This window comes from Acartia tonsa, chromosome 11 (genome assembly GCF_053477335.1).
Source record: "Acartia tonsa isolate MP-2025a chromosome 11, ASM5347733v1, whole genome shotgun sequence".
Classification (NCBI taxonomy): domain Eukaryota; kingdom Metazoa; phylum Arthropoda; class Copepoda; order Calanoida; family Acartiidae; genus Acartia; species Acartia tonsa.
The window spans coordinates 10142643-10164682 of record NC_137270.1 but is presented as its reverse complement, the minus strand read 5'-3'; the positions used below and the strand labels follow the sequence as shown (position 1 = coordinate 10164682).

Genomic DNA, 22040 nt, shown 5'->3' with positions numbered 1-22040 from the left:
AAAAAATCAGATTTTTCTAAGGAAGGTATATTTTTCACAAGAAAAACTCCTCTGCTTTTCGAGTACACACCTTAGCTTAATAATCCTTACTGAAACATTACGTATTTTGCATTGATTTTAAGTATTTGTTTACAGAGCTAAATAGTTAAAGGTATTTTTTGCAATCAAAAAAGTATGAAGGAGAGAAAAATGTTTTAAAAATCAGTTCAGTAAATCAATATCTTTTGAAAATTATAGTAAGTAATTTTATTAAGAAATCTTACTTTATCTTTAATTTTATCAAGTTTATTAAAATGATTTTATCATATAATAACCTTCAAAGTCAAAAATTCTAAAAAGAAATGTTTGAGGTTTAATTTTATCTCTTCTTTAATCATTAAATATTTTTCAAGAATGTTGGTGTGCCTAAATTGAGTGCTAGGGTCCATTGATCCGTGATTTCACAATTCAAAACAAATTATTACTCTATTTTAATCTATCTATTGCTTAGAAAGTTTAATAATTCACATTATTTTATCACTTTTCTATAATATTATTTTTCATCATATGTTCATCAGTGCATAATAACATGCTGTAGTAATAGTTAATATAAGAATCATTTAGTTCTACCAAACTCAATGGGCATAAAACTGGGGGTGAAGCACATTTACTTTTCTTGGGGGCTTGACACATCCCCCTTCCTTCCTTAACCCCTTCTCGGTTTATATTCCCTCTTGTGTGAGCCTCCAGAAATGGGCTAAAACCTATCCACCCCCCCTGCACATGAGTGTAGTTAAATGAAGTTTATTAAAGTGTAACAAGCTGGTGGAATTATGTTCCCCCCATCATTTTCCTTCTATCTGTGCCCGTATACACTCACAAACTAACCCAACTGTGAATAAGAATATGGGGGGATCCACTCCCAACCCCCCGACCCCAACCCGGAGATAGTACCCTCAACTCATTTCTAAAGCTAAAATCTTAGGTCATTTCAAGAAAGATATACCCCCCCCAAAATATCCCCCCCCCCCACAATTCCAAAAATTTTGGCATATCTCACACATGCTTACTTACACCACAAGCCATTCACTTTGTAGGGATGGGGGGGGGGGGGAATCTCTATCCTCCCCCCAAAAGAGGTTATTCAAAAAATACATATCTAGCACATATAGGTTATGAGTATTTGGTGTGGAGGTGGGGTGTGGGGTGTGTACACACTCACTAAGCATAACAAACATTATTCCCACAGATTTACCCAAATCCCCCCCCCCCTTAATCTTTGTACTCCCTCTCTCATTCACTTTGTTTTGTGTGTCTTGGTAAGAAACTCATCTTAAGAACTCTCTGAAACACTGATTTGAGCACACACAAAGTGTGTTGTTGTGTGTGTGTGAGTGTGGGTATGTGTTAGTCTGTGTGAAAAGAGCAACATTTCCCCCTTTGTATCAAAATAACCTTTCACTCCTTACCCTTCACCCACTTCCAAATTACCGCCCATTTTATGCAACTCTTATTGGGCAAGACATTGGGCAATACTCAGATGTGATTGGCCGCCGGGCTGGCGGCACTTTGTGCAATGAGCACTGCTCTGGGGGAAAATTTGGCGGTAAAACTTCTTAACAATTCTGTTTGAATATCTTGTTGTAAAGATGGTTTGGTTTAACTATGTATGTTGTGTGTGGTGTATATCTATCTATCTTTTTTATCAGCAAAGCTTCTCTATAAACATATACTATTGTAAGTCTGTAATTTTTCAAAGTGCTAATAAGAAGTAAAGCAAGAAATATGTTGTGGAATTCCTATAACTAAAAATTAAGTATCAATTATACAAATACATTAAAAATATATGACAAAATTTGTCTCTCGGGCTTTTGGTAATATCAAATTTTGTATTCTTAATATGACGTTACTCAGTTGTTATTTAAGATAAATCGCCTTTTTTGTTGCTAATGAACATCTACTCTTTAATTCACATCAATCCGTCCGTCTGTCTTTCAGTGGCTGCAGAATGAATCTTTAGCTTCGTTCGTTTGTCTGTCTGTCCATTATGCTACAGGAAAATAGGATATTACAGTGCTGCGGTACTTATGAAAATTGTCTTTCTTGTTTTTTTGTATGGTTTAGAGTTTGAGTGGAATGGATTTGGGTAGAAAAGTATAATACATATGTATGGGGTGCTCAATTTATCATGAGATAAAAGAAATGAAAAAAAATTTATTGACAATGAAGCCTCCTCAATAACCTTTAACCTTTACTTAACCTTACATAACCTAAACTGCGATATGCATCAAAATACCCTGGTGGTCCAGATTTAATTGAAGAAAAGCACTTAATTATTTGCCTAGCCATCTCATTTATTCCCTTAATTTCAAAAATTGACTTTATTTATTCCACAAGGGCCTGTATGAAAACCATGTGTGATACATCATTATTTCAAAATCAATATACTAGCACGTGATAAGATGAATAGGCCTTGTACCGTTTCATTCTCTTTTAACCATAGAAATAACTATGTTTTATAAAAAGGCCTATATTAAAGCTCTGTGTAAAATTTACATTTTGTTTAAATGTAATATAATGGCGCATAATTATAAAAACAGACCATGTACCCCCCTGCTTTATTCTTTTTTAACCATAACATAAAATATGTTTTATCAAAAGGCCTGTATGAAAACACTATGTAAGATTTACATTATGTTAAAATTGAATATAATGGCGCATGATAAAATGTACAGACCATGTACCCCCTTCTCATTCTCTTTTAACCTTAAAATTAACTATGTTTTATCAAAAGGCCTGTATGAAAACACTGTGTAAAATATACATTTACTCAAATTAAATATACTTTTGCATGATAAAATGAACAGGCCATGTATCCTATTGGGCCCTTCTCATTCTCTTTTAACTTTAAAATTAACTATTTTTTTCAAAAGGCCTGTATGAAAACACTGTGTAAAATAAACATTTTTTCAAGTTGAATATACCTTTGCAGGATAAAATGAATAGACCATATACCCCTTGCTTCATTCTCTTTTTACCGTAAAATTAACTATGTTTTATCAAAAGGCCTGTATGAAAACACTGTGTAAAATATACATTTACTCAAATTAAATATACTTTTGCATGATAAAATGAACAGGCCATGTATCCCATTGGGCCCTTCTCATTCTCTTTTAACTTTAAAATTAACTATTTTTTTTCAAAAGGCCTGTATGAAAACACTGTGTAAAATAAACATTTTTTCAAGTTGAATATACCTTTGCAGGATAAAATGAATAGACCATATACCCCTTGCTTCATTCTCTTTTTACCGTAAAAATAACTATGTTTTATTAAAAGGCCTGTATGAAAACACTGGGTAAAATATACATTTACTCAAATTAAATATACTTTTGCATGATAAAATGAACAGACCATGTACCCCCTGCTTCATTCTCTTTTTACCATAAACCTAAATCACTGCCAAGTTTTCATCCTACACAGAATCTCATTTATAACATCAAACACACACACACATAAAAAAGTCTAACACAGACTTTATGCAAATGCCGCCAGTTTCAAGATTCTTGACTGTAAATGCGACAGAGACTTCTCTCTGCCTGGCGGCCGACAGAAATCTGGCGGCAAGAGTCAGGTACAGAGTTGTGGATGTACAAAGTGTTTGTTCTCTCTCTCTTTCTCTCTCACTGAAACTTGCCCCCTCTTTCACACACATACACTTACTCCCTCTATCTCTCTCTTGTTTCTGGTATTTGATCCTGCAGCCACGGTTCTGGAACTGCTGGAGCCAGTGACTGCCCAACCAACCATTCAGACCAACTATCTATCTACACTTTCACCTTCATATCTATCTATCTATCCATCCATCTAGCTTCATATAGAAATAGAAATGATAGGTTAAATGTAAACTACTGCAAAATGAAAATTTAAAGAGAAAAAAAATAATTTGTATTTTTAATTACCTATTGTTATATTAAATTTGTTTAATTTCAAATCAACTCAAGAACATTTTAATATATAAAGATTAAGAAATATTTTTAAATATCTATTTAAAAGGAAATTAGCATAAATAAACAGATTGAATACGGTATTTAAAAGTAAATACATTTGAATAAGCAAAACTAATTGGGGTAGATACAGAAAAATAACTGGAAAGATAAAGTGTTTGTAATTTCTTATTTCAGAAATTTACCCCTTTGAAAGTATTTTATTTAGGTTAATTTAAGACTCATTTTGACTTAAATTATTACTTTGTAAAACAATACAGGTAAAAATTTAAATAAAAAGTATAGTAAATTGTGTAAAAATGAGTTTTTTACTTTTAGTTTTATCTTTTAATAGATAATTAATGCCAGCTATCCTAATATAAAAATAACAGAATGACTGTTTGCCTGTTACAAAAGATCTTTCTAACCGCTGAACCACTATGGTTCAGAAGGGTTTGTAACTATTTTGGAAGAGGGTACCCCAACCATCTTATGAAAAATCGACCGTTGAAAAAAAAAAACCAGTCTTAGGACTTTATAACATAAAAATCCTATGTTGATTCAATAGCAGCAAAAAAGTAGAAAATTACCTTTTTGGGGAGTCCTGCATTTTGCTCTATTAAAGAAATGATCCTTAAAATTTGTGGATCTAATTAGAAACAAAAATATTTTTAATATCTGGAATAAATATTCTATTAAAGAATTATAAAAAGAGATGGAGGTGCATTGGATTTATAGTATACTAGTCCCTGAAATTTTTTAAGCGCACTCATTAATTTAATGGATCAAATAATGATTAGATAGTACAAACTAAATGTGTCCGAAATTTTCCTCATAATTTGAATCTACTAAGAGTATTTTTGAGATCAATTGAAATCTCTGATCAAATAAAATAAGTGAATATTGGAGTTCTTAAATTGGTTGATTTCAGTCTTATGTTGATTCAAAAACGAAAATTAAATTGATATGAAACCAAACAACCCATCTCTTGTTAATAAATTTTTACTGAAATCTTTGTCGCTCTCTAATGATGCTACTAATAATTTTAAGAAAACCATTTTTTAGTAAAATAAATTAGGCATTTTAGTGTTAATTATTTTTACTTCATCAAGATTTTTAAAAATATTAAATTATTTTTTCTAATGATTTTGAATATTTGAAAAGAAAATTCGTAGTGCAGCTTCTAGATAGCTAGTATATACACGTATGTTCGTTTGTACAACAGTAAACGCATGCAAAAACTTAAATTAGTGATCTATTTGATCATTAAACCTTAAAGATTCAACATATACTAAAAAGCTATATTATAACTACGGTACTAAATATTACTTAAAAAAATATTGTTATCAACTTTTTTTCTGAATACCCATAAAATTGATTGTTTAAATCCAGTAGCACAATTTTATATTGGCTTAGGTCGGTTAGGACAGCGAAACCACAAAAAATTGCTTTTGGTCTAAAAACAAAACAAAAAATAGAAAAAAAAAATAAGGGGTAATACTTTTTAAAAGTCACTTAACCCTTAACAGTCGGGCCCCTTGTCGCACCTTAATCGGTCGGGGGGGGGGGGGGCGTTCAACGCCCCCCCATATTATCTCAATTTCTATTAGAGCTAGAGGGCTAAAAAGTTTTGTGCAAGTCCCCTGTGTTATGATAAATTTCCGACCTTAAGTAAGTCAAAGTCAATTTTCGCTTCCTTCACCCTTTTATTTAACAACCTTTGTTTTTAGGTCCTTTTTTACTTAAAAATTTCAAACGGCTGTAATTTTTTTATTTTTGAAGCCAGAAGAAATTTTTTTTTGCAGAAAATGTTTATCTTTATGTGTATTTTATATTTGAAATATCAAAATATAAATTTCAGCGGCCGCAGCTGTACTTGGCAGCTGCCAGCCGGCGGTCGGCGGGAAAAGGGCGGCGGATCTTTATGAAATTTTAATACATAATGAAGAAAAGCTTAAGTTTAAAATTTGAAGTCTCTAAGTCAAAAATTGCGGCCACAGGAGCCTTTTAAAGATTTCTGGAGACCTGGAGAATCAGGACCTGCAGGATCATACCTGGAACCTGAAATTGACTTGAACACCTGTATTTAATATGAGGATGTACTATTAGACGATATTTTAGTATTTTGGTAAGATTAAATGCTTTGTTTAAGTCAAAAAAAAATTTTCTCTTTACCTGGATGACCCTGCCAGGTTTGCTGGCATCCTGTGCCCGCCAGGATGGAGATATTCAAAAAATTCCAACTCTCAGTTATGTGTCATACCCACACTTAAAAAGTCAAGCAGTTTGGGCTCTTTATCTTTCACACACAGAAAATGAGATAGAAAAAACCGGATGGGGGGGCGTTCAACGCCCCCCTCTCCCGACCGTTAAGGGTTAAAACTAGCCTAAAACCTGCCAATGGTTAATTACAAACTTTCGTTAAACTTATTATTTATCATATGATCAGCCGTTTACGAGGTATTTAGAAACACTTGAACACACATTGATTACGATAAAACACAAAATTTTCCTAAATGATCCTAGTTGAAATTATTTTGGTACATACATTTAGTCAGAGTAGATTAAACTATACAAAACTTAAATGTAAACTATTTTTTACATGTTTTTGGTAGATCTTTAATACAGTAAAGTTTCATTGAAGAAAATTTTACGGAACACAGTTTTGGCCATTTCTCTCAAATCCTTTATGAACAAAAACAAAGTTTTTTTAAGTAGAAAAAAAATATTGTTCAGGTTAGGTTAGGTTTTGTAGGAGTTAAAAAGAAACCCACAGGACAAGGGTTTACACCAAAGAGATGCATTGTTTAAAACATGTTTCTAGAAGTGAAAATTAAGTCTATGGAGAGGGTAGACTACTTATTGGTATTAGTGATGGTACCGAGATTCGAACCCATCACCAAAAAAAGCATACAATTTAAAATTCATTTAAGCTAAACTTAGATAGTATCCCTTGGAACTATGAATAAGTGAACAATCAGTGTATTGTAGTAAAGCGATGTACAAAATTTTTCAGGAATTCTGGTTGTTTGAATTTCGAATTTCAAAAAATAAGGACAATTAAACCAAGAATTAAAATAATTATGAAGACTTATTAAAAGTTGATCAAATGGTAGTACCTTAGTCCTAATTTTCTCTCACGAGATTGTTTATTCCTTTGACACTGTTCATAATTTGATCACTTACATTACAAAAGTAGTACAAATCGGTCTATAAGTAGAGCAGCAATTACAAGCTAACAATATTGTAGATAAACATATGGTAATTTAAGGTAATGTAAAAAAATAAGAAATAGGAAAATTAGAAATCCCTTTAATTTTAGAGAATAATAGACAGAATTGTACTTAGAAATGTAGTAGCAAAGTTTCAGCTGCCTTAAAATTTTCAGTTCTAATGTGATTCTGTATTGATAGAATGACAGCATAGTAACATGCTAACATTAATTAATTATACTGTAATACTATAGAATTGAACAGTTTTAGGAATAGCCGTCAAATTTTTCACTTTATGCCTTTATTCATAAGTGCTTAAGCTTGAAAAAAGTGATTTTTGCAGCGCAGCTCTGTAAAACTAAGAAAACTGTAAGAGTCATGTGTGACGTCATAAAAATACGTCTGAAAATAAGGATAAGAGGAAAAGTGGGAAAGGCAACCTCTAAAAAAGAGATGGATAATAGATATATTTTTATAACGTTAAACATGACACTTTTCCCATGACACATGACTCTGTCCCGTTTACGATTTTGTCGATTCTAATGGACCAAGATTCGTTTTATTTAAGCTGATTGTGTTTTTGTCCAATAATTTTGAACAGTCTGAGCTTAAGCAAAAATAAGGAAAAATCACTTTTGAAAAGGCTAGCATTAAATTTTCAAGCATTATTTGACACAAGTTCATACAGACATACAGACAGACATTAATAAATACATATGCTCATTTGAAGATGCGTAGCATCTCTATAATTTTGGCCAACCTTTTTTCTCTCTACATTATGTATCTATTTGTCCATCTATATGTTTATCTTCTTAGTAATTTGACTTTATCTATCTATCATAGGTGAAATATTTTCCTATAAGAATTCGGTAACCACTGAACCCATTGAGTTCACTATTTTAGGGAAGCTTCATATAAGTCTTATGTAGATTTTTGACTTTTTTATTCTTAAAATTAAGTTCTGGGATGGTTTTGAGCTATTTTACTGTTTTTCATTTAGTTGTTATGGGCGCAGCAACTATTGTGTGATTATTTATCTATCTATCTAAAATAGAATAAATCTTCAACTTTAGAATAAAGTGTACTGTTAATGCTATTCGATTTAGATTTAATTATACTACGTCATACCAAAGACTTTAAGAATAATATATAGATTTAGCATACATTGTTTTTTGATTTTGTATAAACTTCCTGCAATCGAGTGTTAGTTTGGGTTGGTGCAAATCTCCCTCCTGGAGTGTATAATAAGTGACACTATATGTAATGACACTTCCCCCCCCCCCCCCAATATAAAAATAATTGGCAAGCCGTCTATCCCCCTCCCCATCCCTGCCAAATGAGTATATGAATGTAATGTAATGACACTAAGCATCTGCACATTGGTTTAGGGGGTGACACGAATTCCAAAAATACCAAAATATAAAACCATGTTTTTTCGTATTCATTCGAAACCGATCAATATCCGTTTGATTAGAACCGATTCTCATCCATTCAAAAAGATTATGTCTAGCAGCGTATTATATTCAGTTTTCTACGAATATAAAAATGTACAATCATAAGATTAAAACCATTTTTTAGCCGGTGCCTTTGGTATTTCAGGGCTAAAAAAACTGGTTTTAATCTTATAATTGTATATTTTATATCAGCGGAAATCTGTTTATAATACGAATAGAAATAACTATTATTATTTCAGCGATTTCAACTCTATGGTATTGCCTGTCATATTGGCATTTTATTTTTATATGAAATTTAATGAAAAAGGTTTTGATTGACATGTCATCGATTAAATTTTATTCTAATGGCGATATACCTTAAGTGTAATGTTGATATGTGTTAACATCTAAATATACGAATTATTTTGAAGCACTACCGAACTCTATCGTTTGTCCATAAGTCGAGTGACTATGTTAATGAACATAGAGAGAGAAAGAGAGAGGGATAGAGAGAGAGAGAGAGAGAGAGAGAGAGAGAGAGAGAGAGAGAGAGAGAGAGAGAGAGAGAGAGAGAGAGAGAGAGAGAGAGAGAAAGAGAGAGAGAGAAAGAGAGAGAGAGAGAGAGAGAGAGAGAGAGAGAGAGAGAGAGAGAGAGAGAGAGAGTGAGTGAGATAGAGAGAGAGAGAGAGAGAGAGAGAGAGAGAGATAGAGAGAGAGAGAGAGAGAGAGAGAGAGAGAAAGAAAGAGAGAATGAGAGAAATATGAAAGAGAATCAACAACAACAACAACAACAACAACAATGAGTTAATTATATAAGATGAAATAAACCACATCATAAGATGTCGAACCATCCATCCATTTATCTTTATATCTGTCTATCTATCTATATCTACCCACCATTCAATTTTTTAAATAACAGACAGATAGACTAAGAGATATTTCATCACTTCTTCTAATAGCTTCTCTAAAACAGAGTACTCCATCGGTTCAGTGGTTACTGAGATTTTAACGGACAAACTAACTTCGTACTTGTAACAGCATGAATATTGTTATTATTTATAAATTGAATTAACACCTAAAACCATATTGTCTACATTAAGGGAAGGTTGTCTTACAAAACCACCAAAAAAGGAATTAGCTATCTAGTCTATTGGGTAATATATGTCTTTATCACAAAAAAATCCTTTGATTTAAAGATAACAACTATACATATAAAAAAGTTATCGTTCATTGGCTAAAATACTAAATGTGATATTAAGTACGGACATTGCAATTTTACAAAAAAAAATATAAGAATTAGCGTTAGTGTAGTTACATTGATATAAATAATATTAAGAGGGGGAATCAAACACGATACTTACAGTGTGATTTCACATCCGCACCTCCACTCATCAAATTAAGAAAACCTAGATTATTACAACAGCACAATATCATTCTTTCAATAAAATGCTCCTTATCGATTTTCTTTTATAACTTATCAATCATATCATATAAATTAATGAGTTTTTTCTTTGTCCATTAAACTACAAATTTTAGGGTTGCTTCAAAAAGATAATTTTATTTTCGAAAATAGATCTATGGATGGTTTTAGGCAATCTTTCTGTCGGGACGTACCCGTTTCTACAACTGGCAGAAATACAGTGGATTCTTTTTTTGTCAACATTGTTTGTATGGATATAAATTCGACAGTAATTTGCTAAATATCGTAGGTATGCTGACAAATATGCATCTAACGCTGGTATTTATGAATCCAAAATTGTTTAATACAAATCCAATTCTTGCCAAATTTACATATCAAAATGTTTAGATGTAAATTTGGCAAAAAATAGATGTATAATTGAAAATTTTAGATGTATAAATGCCAGTGTTAGATATATTTGTGGCATTTACTTTAAGTATATCTGTATTTTTGGCTGATTTTTTTTTAACATATTGACAAAAATAGCTAGCTGTATTTCTGCCGGTTGTAGAAAATGTACTCTTTCTGCCCTCCAGAATACTGTGATACTGTAATCGATATGAACATGACAATAAGCGGAAATGAATACACACCTCTAGTATGTGCAGATGCGATTACATTGTTCTTATCTTGTTTATTGTAACTTTATACACACATTATTGACCCTTATATATTATATCAATAACAGGGGTCTTAGGGGATAAGACAATCAATATACACCCCCAATTATTATGCACAAAATTGCCCTTTATTTCGATTAAATATTTTGGTGGACATTGCTGATTTGCACAATACTAGAGTTTTTAGCCAACGAATGAGACTTCGTGTTTATAAAATTTTGGGGACCATAATAATTTACAGTCCAATGTCCTCCCCTCTCTGATCACTGATGTCCATTTGTCGGTTTGCACTACTTTATTATGATTAGATTTACTATAGTCATAGGAAAAGTTCTCATTCCTATAACGATGTGGAACATTTAATAATTTTATCATTGGCTGTTTTTTTTCCGCTTTTACCCATCCATCTATTTATCTTTTTTATACAATTATTTTCTAATAAAATGATATCATGTTTTTGTAACGTTATACGGTTATCATTGGCCCATTTTAGATCCGTAGCAACTCTATAATCGACTGACAATCTGTTTTTCTATTGATTTACATATCTAATAATCTATCTAATATAATCCAATATCATAAATATATTTTTGGTATACTAAAAGATTATTAATCATAAAGATGTTGATTTATGTATACAAAAATATTCAATATAAAGGGTGTTCCGTTGATTTTGTAATTTTTAGTAGCGCAGCTACGTTATGAATAAAGTTTGTTCAGCGTTCTACTGTTCATGTGCCGTTTGTCTATATGCAAGTAATAATGTTTTTTTTTAAATTTGCATGGCAAAATAAGAACTGTCTAAAATTTAGTGTGCTGTTAGAGTTAAAGTTGATCATTTTCTCTCTAAAATTTTCATATGATTATTTAGAATAGGGACATATTATATGAGATTTAGGTTTTTTAAAATCATTTTATGTTACTGTTTGTATTTCAGGTTGTAACCCTAAACTACCTATATCTTACAATAGTAACAACTAACAGACAATCAATCCTTTCATTGCATTGATCTTTGTCATACTTTTGGGCTTAAAGATAATTTAGTTGATTATGAAAAAAAATTAATCTGTGAATATGTGTCCCTGTCTTATTTTGTATATTAATCAATCTTCAAATAACAAAAAAATTTCCCCATTAAAAAGGAACGTCTGTACTTAATTCTTTTTTTAATTAAAAGAACATTTATGTTCATAAGTATAGCAGTTAAAACAAATAAAAAAAAGTAAAGTAAATTTATAAATATTTATATACAAGGACAGAAATTCATCTATTTAATATATTAATGTAATTTTCTTCAACTTACAATAAGAGCTTCAAATGAAATATATTCTGGTTTTAGGGTGCTATCTGGGTGGTTGGGGAGGTTAGGGATTGGAATATTAACCCCTATGTATAGATCTTAGCCAAATAGCGTCCTTTTAATCCCCCCCCCCTCCCTCCATAATGAAAATATCAATCTTAGATGATGACACAAAAAATATTTACACTAAATTATTACCTTTTTAGTTTACATATATTATACAGCAAAACAAATATTTTTCTGTGTAGAAGCTACTCTCAAAATTACAGTTTCCTGTGGCAGAAAATATATTAAAACACCCCCAACCTTAACGAGATCTTAACTGACAAATTAAAAATCTCACTTGTTTACAGAAAAGGATTGACATTACTCTTGAAATAACAGTATCGTTTAATTTTTATATTTTTTCTTCATTGATTACAATTACCTACAACTTTCTCCTTTTTAAATAGTAAAAATTTATTCATTTTGACGAACAGACAGACATAGCAATGTACAGAATGGCAAAGAAGTAAAACAAATAATATAAGGAAAAAGAAATACAAAAAACGTTGAGAAAGTTGGGAATGTATTTGTATGAATACTGGTTGGGAGGGTGACATTCTTTACATTTCTTTAACTATATTATTTATCTATCTATCTATCTATCTATCTATCTATCTATCTATCTATCTATCTATCTATCTATCTATCTATCTATCTATCTATCTATCTATCTATCTATCTATCTATCTATCTATCTATCTATCTATCTATCTATCTATCTATCTGTCTATCTTTCTATATTTCCATATATTTGTATTATATCTATCTAAGTTGATTTAATAACAGTAAAAAATGATAAATTGATTCTAAGATAGGATGTATTATTTCAACTCCCCAACTTATCTCATTCACAATAATAAGAAAATATAATAAATAAATATGAATAAAACCAAGATATATACAAAATACATCACATAGTCGCCGGAAATAACTTGATAGATAGATAGATAGATAAACAGATAGATTGATAAATAGATAGATAGATTAGCAGAAAGATAAACTGAAAGATTTGAAAGTTTTATTTGATAGATAAATAATTAGATACATTGACAGATAGTTAGATAGATACTTAGACAGACAGACTATTAGATGGATTTATAGATATTCAGAAAGATAGACAGACATACAGACTGATAGATGGATGTAGATAGATAGATAGTTAAGTAGATCATCAATAATAACCAACAGTCGACAAAAAAAATAACTCTGAAAGTCACTATGCACCAATAATGTCAAAGTTGGACAAAAACTATTTAGCCATACATATTTACATTTGGGTTTACTTTTCAACAGATATATTTGTCTGTCGAACCCCCCTTAAAATTTAACATTACAACTCTTTGATTTCATACAATTTGTCTTTATGGCCTCATAGTAAATAAAATTGTGTCTATTTATTGAATATTAGCAAAAATTTCATATTATAGAACAATAAAACGATTTTATCTAATACTTGCGAATCTTATTGAAAGCATAAGCTAGAGAATATAAGAAGTTAGTATTATTGTTAGACGTACAGACAGACAAACACTGTCATCTATAGAATAGCACCGCTTTCAAAAAAATGTATTATACAATTTTGTCCAGAAAACCGATTTTCTGGTCCACAGTGAAATGATGGAATTATTATTATGTTGGAGGAGAATATTTCCATATGAAAAACTCTCTCACAACAAAAAATATCTAGAGGGAAAGGGATTTTGCAGCTGGAGAAAAACTATTTTTTAATACCCATATTAGTCACCCAATCTTGTCGACTACATGGCATTAAATAAAAGAGACAATGGCTGACATATCATTGACATGCCATTATTCCAGGGATCTAAAGGGATAAGACAATGGTGGATAAACTGATGTACATCCCCAATGTTGATACAAAAAATACTCCTCCTGTAGATTAAAATTAGTGGTTGAAACGTTTGAACACTCAATTTAATAAACCAACCGATCAAAATTCACTGAAGTCTCTAAAGTTGTTATGCCAAAAAATAAGAAAACGTTATTATGAAACTTTGGTGACTAGTGTAATAAACAGCTCATTGCCCCCTCTCAGTAAGTTCGGTAAGAACTATTCTCGTATTCATTCGAATCCGGTGGATAGGAACCGGTTCTCATCCATACGAAAAAACTATGAGTAGCATCGTATTACATCCAGCTTTCTACGAATATAAAAATGTGCCCGTGCCTACGGCACCTACGGGCTAAAAAAACTGGTTTTAATCTTATAATTATTCATTCTATATCCGCGGAAAGCCGTTTATAATACGATGCGAGAAATTACTATTACTTGAAGAAAATTCTTATCCAGTGCAATGTCTCTTTCATTTTAGAATAATAATCATAGTTAACATATTTAATGTATAAATATTAACATAAAACAGACATACATTATTTTTATAAATATACAAAATATGTACTGTACAATATCAGACCCTAAAATAGACCCGCTCATCCTTGGTATACTGTACATCTTCAGTTGTTACGTGTTTTCTTCCTTCCTTTTTACGCCATAATATGACAATGTTAGAAACGTCTTATCAACTTAAAACCTTGAATAAAGATTTTAGTAAAAATATAGACATGATTATTCCTAAGACGATAAGGAACTTTAAGATATATAGTAATCATCTACCGTTTGTATTTTTGACATGGTAGATATAGGATTCTAGTACTAATGATGAGTTTCATCAACAATGCAAATGAAATTATCATTCAAAAAAACTTTTAAAACAGAGTTAATTTTTTTTCTTATAAAAAGCAATATACCAATTATTATAAGTAATAATTTATTTGCTGTTTTTTCAATCCTTAAATATTTATCTGTCCTATTCTAATATTTTCTAATATTTAATTCTTAATTCTATTACTACAATATATGCGCACCAAAATAAAAGGTTAATATTTTATTCTGTATGTTAAACTCTATGAATGTTGAAGTATATAAAACTGCGCCCCCCAGGGGGGCACATCGGGGGGCCATAGTTAAATTGGGGGGGTCAGTGATTCAATATGTGCCCCCATCCCCAAGTTTAACCATTTGGGTGGCCCCGGAAGGTTTTTTGAGGCGGGTGTCAAAATATTTTTAGTTTAAAACCGTACCTTCTTTCAGTTATCAAAAAGAAATAACTTAATATAAGTATCTTGATCTAGATTGCCAGATAATTGACTAGATCTATATCTAGATCTTCCTTTTTAGCTAACTATTAACCTTAAACCTATCAACTATCTAAATAATTACTTATCTATGCTAATAGCCACGTATCTAGGTCTGAATATCCAGTAATATGTATTTCAATTGAATTAAAACTAACGGATTTCTAAAAGCATTGTGGCACCTATGACCTTAAACTGAAAAAAATACGATCGTATGTACGTCTCCTTGTGTCTTTAGGTCGTATCTTGGGGTATTTAAACAGCGGGTCTTCTTTGATTTAATATTTTACAGGACCTTAAGGGATAGGGTATTCAATTGGACATATTTTTAATGTATTTAGGGCATATAAAAAGATATTAGATATCAAATCATTGCGATTGATAAAAAATTTACGAAAGCTTGATATAAAACCTAGGATGGCAATAGGCCGACTCAAGTCTTGATATGGTTTCTGGGTAATTTAAACCCATCCTTTTCCTTGAAATTCAGAGACCCTGTGTGCTAGGGGCGCAGTCGCTAGCTATATAACATATTATATATGATCAAATATGAAATTTCTTTATAGAAATATATAAAATTGATTCAAATTTTAAGTTTTATCACAGATGTTTTCATACAACTAGTTTTGTAAGATGACTTTTAGGACTTTTTTTGGCTAACCCTTTCACCCATATAAAAAATACACACACACACACACAGACCACACAAAAAGTCCTTAACCATTTTGATCCACACGCGTGCACAGAAATGCGCACACACACACACACACGCGCACAGAAAACATTGTTCTTACACAGAAATAAATACAATAACTTTCAAGATAATTTCATATTCATGACTATTATCCAGGGATCTAAAGGGATAAGACAATTGGAATACAAATTGATGCATATTCCTAGTAATAATAAACCCCTTCTTTAGATTAAGATTGTTGGTTAGATGAATAGTTGCGAATTAATAACCCAAAGTTTTAATGAACTTGTTGAAAACTTTGGGAACCACTAGGATTTTTTAAAACTTTTTTTATCATCATAGGATAAGTTTTTTATTTTAAAAAAGTAATCCTTTATTACATTTTTATCATAAATATTTTAATATTTGTTAATTTTATTTAAAAGTAACTCAATTGGAATAATGTTTGGATTGTACTTGGTATCTCAAATTGGTTTAAATGTCAGAAAATTTGCTATAAACTTCAATAGGCCAGGTGTTTCTTATTTCCATTTTGATAGAGTAACTATAGAAAAGAATTACTAACTAAAACTGCACTGTATAGCCTCATCAGAACAAGAAAAAAAAACTAAAAATAATGCAATTTTATTACTTTGATATCAAACAATAGGTTGATTGAGTCTGCTTTCATTTTTGTGATTTCAAACCAATAAAAATATTTCAATTTAAAGTTTCTAATTATTTTTTAGATTAATAAAAATTCTAAAAATTTAATATTTTTTCTCGTATTCATTCGAATCCGGTGGATAGGAACCGGTTCTCATCCATACGAAAAAACTATGTCTAGCATCGTATTGTATCCAGTTTTCTACGAATATAGAAATGTACAATCATAAGATTAAAACTAGTTTTTTTAGCCCGTGCCTTCGGCACCTCGGGGCTAAAAAAACTGGTTTTAATCTTATAATTGTACATTCTATATCCGCGGAAAGCCGTTTATAATACGATGAAAGAAATAACTAATATAAGATGCTTAATTAATTAGATAAATTAACTAAGTGAAAAAGTTTTTTGATACTTCTTAATTATTTATTAATAAATAATTTCGGTGAACACCTCTTGAGTCTTGTAGTTTAGCTGGATGTTCAATTCATTATAGATCAAGTTATCTTATTCTATTTAAAACATTATTTTTGAATTTTAATTTACTCAAACTTTAGTATTTTAACCTTTTAAGGTTCTATTAAAACCCTGAAATGTCTTAAGAAATACTTAAAAGCATCTTATCAATATTTAACGCACCCTTTAAGGTCTATAACAAACGGGGGGCTAGAATACATGGGGCTATTACAAGATCTAGTCCTTTGGGGCTCTTTTGAATCTTACCTTCTCTAGGTAACTTTACCAAAAATACTAATAAATCTTCCCTTGGCATATAGGAAGCTTCACTGTGAAGGAGAACCAAATTGGTTCAGCGGTTACTAGGATCCTTTGCTATACAGAGACAGATAGACATCCTGTAACTTTAAAATGAAAATAAAATATAAAAAGTTTAATGAAATAAAAATCCACTAACCGTGATATGAGTCAAAATTTTGTTGTTTCTGAAAACCACCAATAGAAGTCGCCTGACCGCCGCCGTGACCGTTAAACATAAAATTTGAGTAAATCTTTTGATTTTGCTCCAAATGCCACTTCATGGCGGGCGAAAATTCGGGATAAAACATTTTTTATAAACCTTTTACAAAATGTTTTTCTTAAAAATTGTCTAAATCATTTAAAAATCACTTTTTCACTTGTTCATGTTAATGCTATTATTAGAACAAGCCTAATTCTGGATTATCCTTAGTTAATCCTATAAAATAAACAGTATAACATATATATGAATATTTGGATTCTATGAAAATAGTTTTTGTGTGTGTATGTGTGTTTGTGTGTATATTTAAAAACTAACACATACTACATATAAACATAGGATCCCCAATATTTTCGTAGGGACCCAAAATCGCCCATAATATTGCTCGCGCACTCCCAGAGGGTGGGGGAAAGTGGGGGATTTTAGAAAGGGGGGAATTTTAAGTTAGGGCTCAAAATTTTTTATTAAGATACCAATATATTGAAAAGGGGAAGGGGGGGGGAAGATAATAATGGGACACTTGAAAAGATAATGGGGAAGTTTATTAAGGGTTAAAGGTATGCGAGGGTGGGGGATTTCGCGAATAACCCAAAATCCCTATTTAAATTCCCCTTCCTTGTCCGAAAATCAAAGTCAACCTATCCCCCCCCCCAAAAAAAAAATCACTGCCACTCCTTCCCCTTTAATTCTATTTTTGAGTACCTTTTATTTTCAAAAGCGCAGCAACTAATTTATACCCTTTGTCTGTTAGTAAAGACGCGAGTATTTCGTCCTGCTTGTAATGTTCACTAGCAAAGCTACCTAAGAATTATTATACTAAACGATATTTGTACTTGTATCGTCCCTGATAAGAGCTTTTGTCCTCTACCCTATAGGACTCGCTTGAACCCAACCTTACCTAACTAAACCTATGACAAGTAATTTTTTCCAAATTTTACTTGGCTATGCCATAAAATTGAGCTCGAAAATATGACTTGTAACGCATGAGAAACTACAAAAATAGGAATAAAACAAACATCAGTGGCATGCTTTCTGATACTTACATGAATGTTGTCATCCTTGTTTATAATGAATGGTCTTTTTTACATACGTACATATGTAAAACATTTTTTGAACATTGTTAACATTGGTAAGGAAAACTATTCTAAAAACAAATGAAATAAAGGAATATTTAGCTAGTATTGCAAACAAGTTGACATTCTTTTAGTAACACAAGAACGACTTTGTTTAATAGTAGGAAAGCTTATTGAACTAATAAGCAATACATACCAGCAAACATTAAGAGAGTTAGAAGAACAGAAAAAGAACAATAGAAAAGGAAAAAAATTAAAAAGAAAGAGAGAAAAAGGAAAAGTGAGGAAGGAAGTTGAAAAGAAAAAGAGGGGAAGAAAAGTCCAAAGAATTGGAAATTAGGCTTCTTTTTACATTTCAGACCGAAGGACAGACATACAGACACGAACACTCAAAGAGTAGCTTCGGTATTAAAAGAAAAATAAACTTTTTACGACATTACAAACAAAAAACCTAAATATGAGAGGAAAAGGCTGTAGAGCTTAGTATAATTGAAAACTGTTTTCTTCAATTAAGCTTTTTACATTGTACAATATTTTACTTTTCATAATTTTTAAATCATTTATTTTGAGGATAATTGTTTATTTAAATTTTATTAAAATTCGTTCTTTTCCTTGAAACTTTATTCTAAAACATTGTTGAAAGTAATTTAATCATCCGATTACATTTAAACTTTTTTTACTAGCTAAAAAAATTCAAATTAAGAGTAGCTGTGGTAAAAAATATTATGGAATTCTTTGTAGGTAAAAGTACTTATTAAAATTAAATGTTGAAGAATTTATTGTAAAAAAATGCTTTGCATACCTATTGAAACTATCGTTTGATAAGATTTAAAAAATACCACTTCCGTTCTTTAATTTCCGTCAATACGTCTATTTGCCAATTAAGTTCTCTTAAACAGTTTTATTTTTAGGGAAGCGTTGTCATGATTTCTGGATAATTTAGTGAATCTGTTATCATTTCTATTCTTGAATTATTTCAAAGAGAATTTCAGAAAATATTCGGATTTTCTAGGTTTAGTGAATTTAGTATCAGAAATATATTCTACACAATGTAGAATAGAATACTTGGGTTTTATTTACACGTTCGCCAGTTGAAATGGGGGTTTTGTGTTCGAGACTTGACACAAAAATGTAGTCATTCTAAACAAAAGTAGCAGAATATGTGTTTGACTGTTTGATCTGTAAGTATTATTTACTAAAAATATGGCTTTCCTTTACAAGGATTCTTACTTATATGTTTTGTTATCTATTTTTGAGGGATGTATTTTCAACCTCCCCAGATAAATCGTCTTTAAAAAAGTCCAACCCCCTCAAAAATTGTATTTCTTTCTTTTTATACACAACCACCAATTCTTCAAGGGGCGAAGCTATTATCATTTTTTAAAATTCTTTATTTGTTTATTTATTTACATATTAATTTACATAAAAATGTAAATTAAAAAATAAGAGTTAACAATATTATACCAATACTAATCTAAAATAAGCTAGTTGTTGTGTTTCTCGGTAAACACATAAAAAAATACGCTACGGTCTGATAGATCAACAAAGGATTTTTAAAAAATGTTAATGTTTATTACATTTGGCAATTTATGGAACAAAAAAAACACATTTCATAGGATATCATGAAGGCAATAACAGTGATCAGTAATTTCAGTTTGGAGTGGCAGGACAATTATGTAACGAGGTTCATAACTAAAAAAAAGGATAAATAAATACAACAAGTAAATAAATACAGTTTCATAGATATCGCGGTTGATGGCTTCCCGGTTTAATTAAAATTGCAGGGATTTAAGGATAAGCAAAGAAATGACTGGTTGACTTCATCCCAGTCAGGAATAAAGGGATAAGGAATGACCAGTTGATTTCTTCCCAGTCAGGAATAGAGGGATAAGAGAAATAAATGACCAGTTGATTTCTTCCCAGTCAGAAATAAAGAGATAAGGAAAAGGAATGACCAGTTGATTTCTTCCCAGTCAGGAATAAAGGGATAAGGAAAATGAATGACCAGTTGATTTCTTCCCAGTCAGGAATAGAGAGATAAGAGAAATGAATGACCAGTTGATTTCTTCCCAGTCAGGAATAAAGGAATAGGAAAAAGGAATGACCAGTTGATTTCTTCCCAGTCAGGAATAGAGGGATAAGAGAGATGAATGACCAGTTGATTTCTTCCCAGTCAGGAATAGAGGGATAAGAGAAAGGAATGACCGGTTGATTTCTTCCCAATCAGGAGTAAAGAAATAGGGAGAAGGAATGACCAGTTGATTTCTTCCCAGTCAGGAATAAAGGGGTAAGGAAAAGGATAACAAGCATTTTTAGATAGATTAGATAGATTAAATTAATAATTTACACTACTGTGGTTGATTTTCTGGTCTCAGTTTACCTAATGTATTAGATTCGCTTTATGGATGTTGCTTTATTTAGCATAGAATTGACCTACTTTGTAGTACCGCAGTCTCCATGTTGACCCAATGGACTGGTGTCTCCAGGACAGGACAGGCTGAGTCACAAATTCTAATAATAATATAGGTTAATTCTAGAATCTAATACTTTGAAGGAAACTAAATTTAAAGCTATATGGTCGTATCCCAGTATAGATTGACAGATAAAACCAGCCACTAGTCGTGTCCCTGTGACTATGATAGATTAAAATGGTAAACTAGTAAGCTTTCTAGAAACAATTAAACTGTCACTGGTCGAATCCCAGTGTATAATGGTAAATAGGATGACAATGCCGAAATCAATGGTTGAAATATTATTATTTGCAAAAAATGTCACTGGTCGTGTCCCAGTGTCTAAACAGAGAATAGAGTTGTGGCGCAACAAAATAAATATATGACAAACTACTTTTTGCTAAAAAATATTACTGGTCGTATCCCAGTGCATAGATAGTAGAAGCGAATCGTACTAAAAAAAATACATGACAAACTACTTTTGTTTAAAAAATATTACTGGTCGTATCCCAGTGTTAATAGTAGAAGCGAACCGTGACTAAAAAATTACACGACAAACTAATTTTGTTTAAAAAAATATTACTGGTCGTATCCCAGTGTTAATAAAGAAATTTGGTGGCCAATAGTTTCTTAATATTTATCATTTGATGAACACAGTATGAAACAAATTATTATGACTAATTCCAAATCGTTGCACTAAACTTTAAACATAATTTCACTTAAGATATTATTAAATGTATATCAGTAAAATCACTATTTATAACTTTAATTTTAATTACCTTTGTTTACAATCAACGTTTCTGAACAGAAAGGCAATTTTGTACTGGCGATTCTGGCCTTTTATAGGGGTTTTGTTTTGAATTTAAAACTAGTTTTTTTTAAAAACCCTAATTTTCTTAAAATGTTCTTTAAATATCAATTTGGTATTTTAAGTGTATCTGTCGATAATTGTTTATGTAATTTGATCATTATTTATGTACTTTCAATGTTCGTATTTTATAATTTTCAATATCAGACGCCA

General features: G+C 31.0%; 1 protein-coding gene and 1 long non-coding RNA gene across 3 annotated transcripts in view; both read right to left on the bottom strand.

Annotated features, from left to right (window-relative positions):
- LOC145332895 (uncharacterized) overlaps positions 1–17811 on the bottom strand; it is a 28467-nt gene extending 10656 nt beyond the window's left edge. Inside the window, exon 1 of one of the 2 annotated variants that reach the window (XM_080178000.1) lies at positions 17437–17811. In XM_080178000.1, the coding sequence (XP_080034126.1) occupies positions 17437–17587 (151 nt within the window). In that variant the 5' untranslated portion in view covers positions 17588–17811. Of the gene's footprint in view, positions 1–405; positions 865–17436 lie in introns of those variants that run through there. The other variant, XM_080177999.1, reaches the window with a different exon arrangement.
- Positions 17812–20119: 2308 nt separating this feature from the next.
- LOC145331856 (uncharacterized) lies at positions 20120–21144 on the bottom strand. Its single transcript, XR_013883920.1, has 2 exons — positions 21007–21144; positions 20120–20261 (listed from the first exon to the last, which is right to left on the bottom strand). It is a non-coding gene; the product is annotated as an uncharacterized LOC145331856 (long non-coding RNA).
- Positions 21145–22040: the final 896 nt, after the last annotated feature.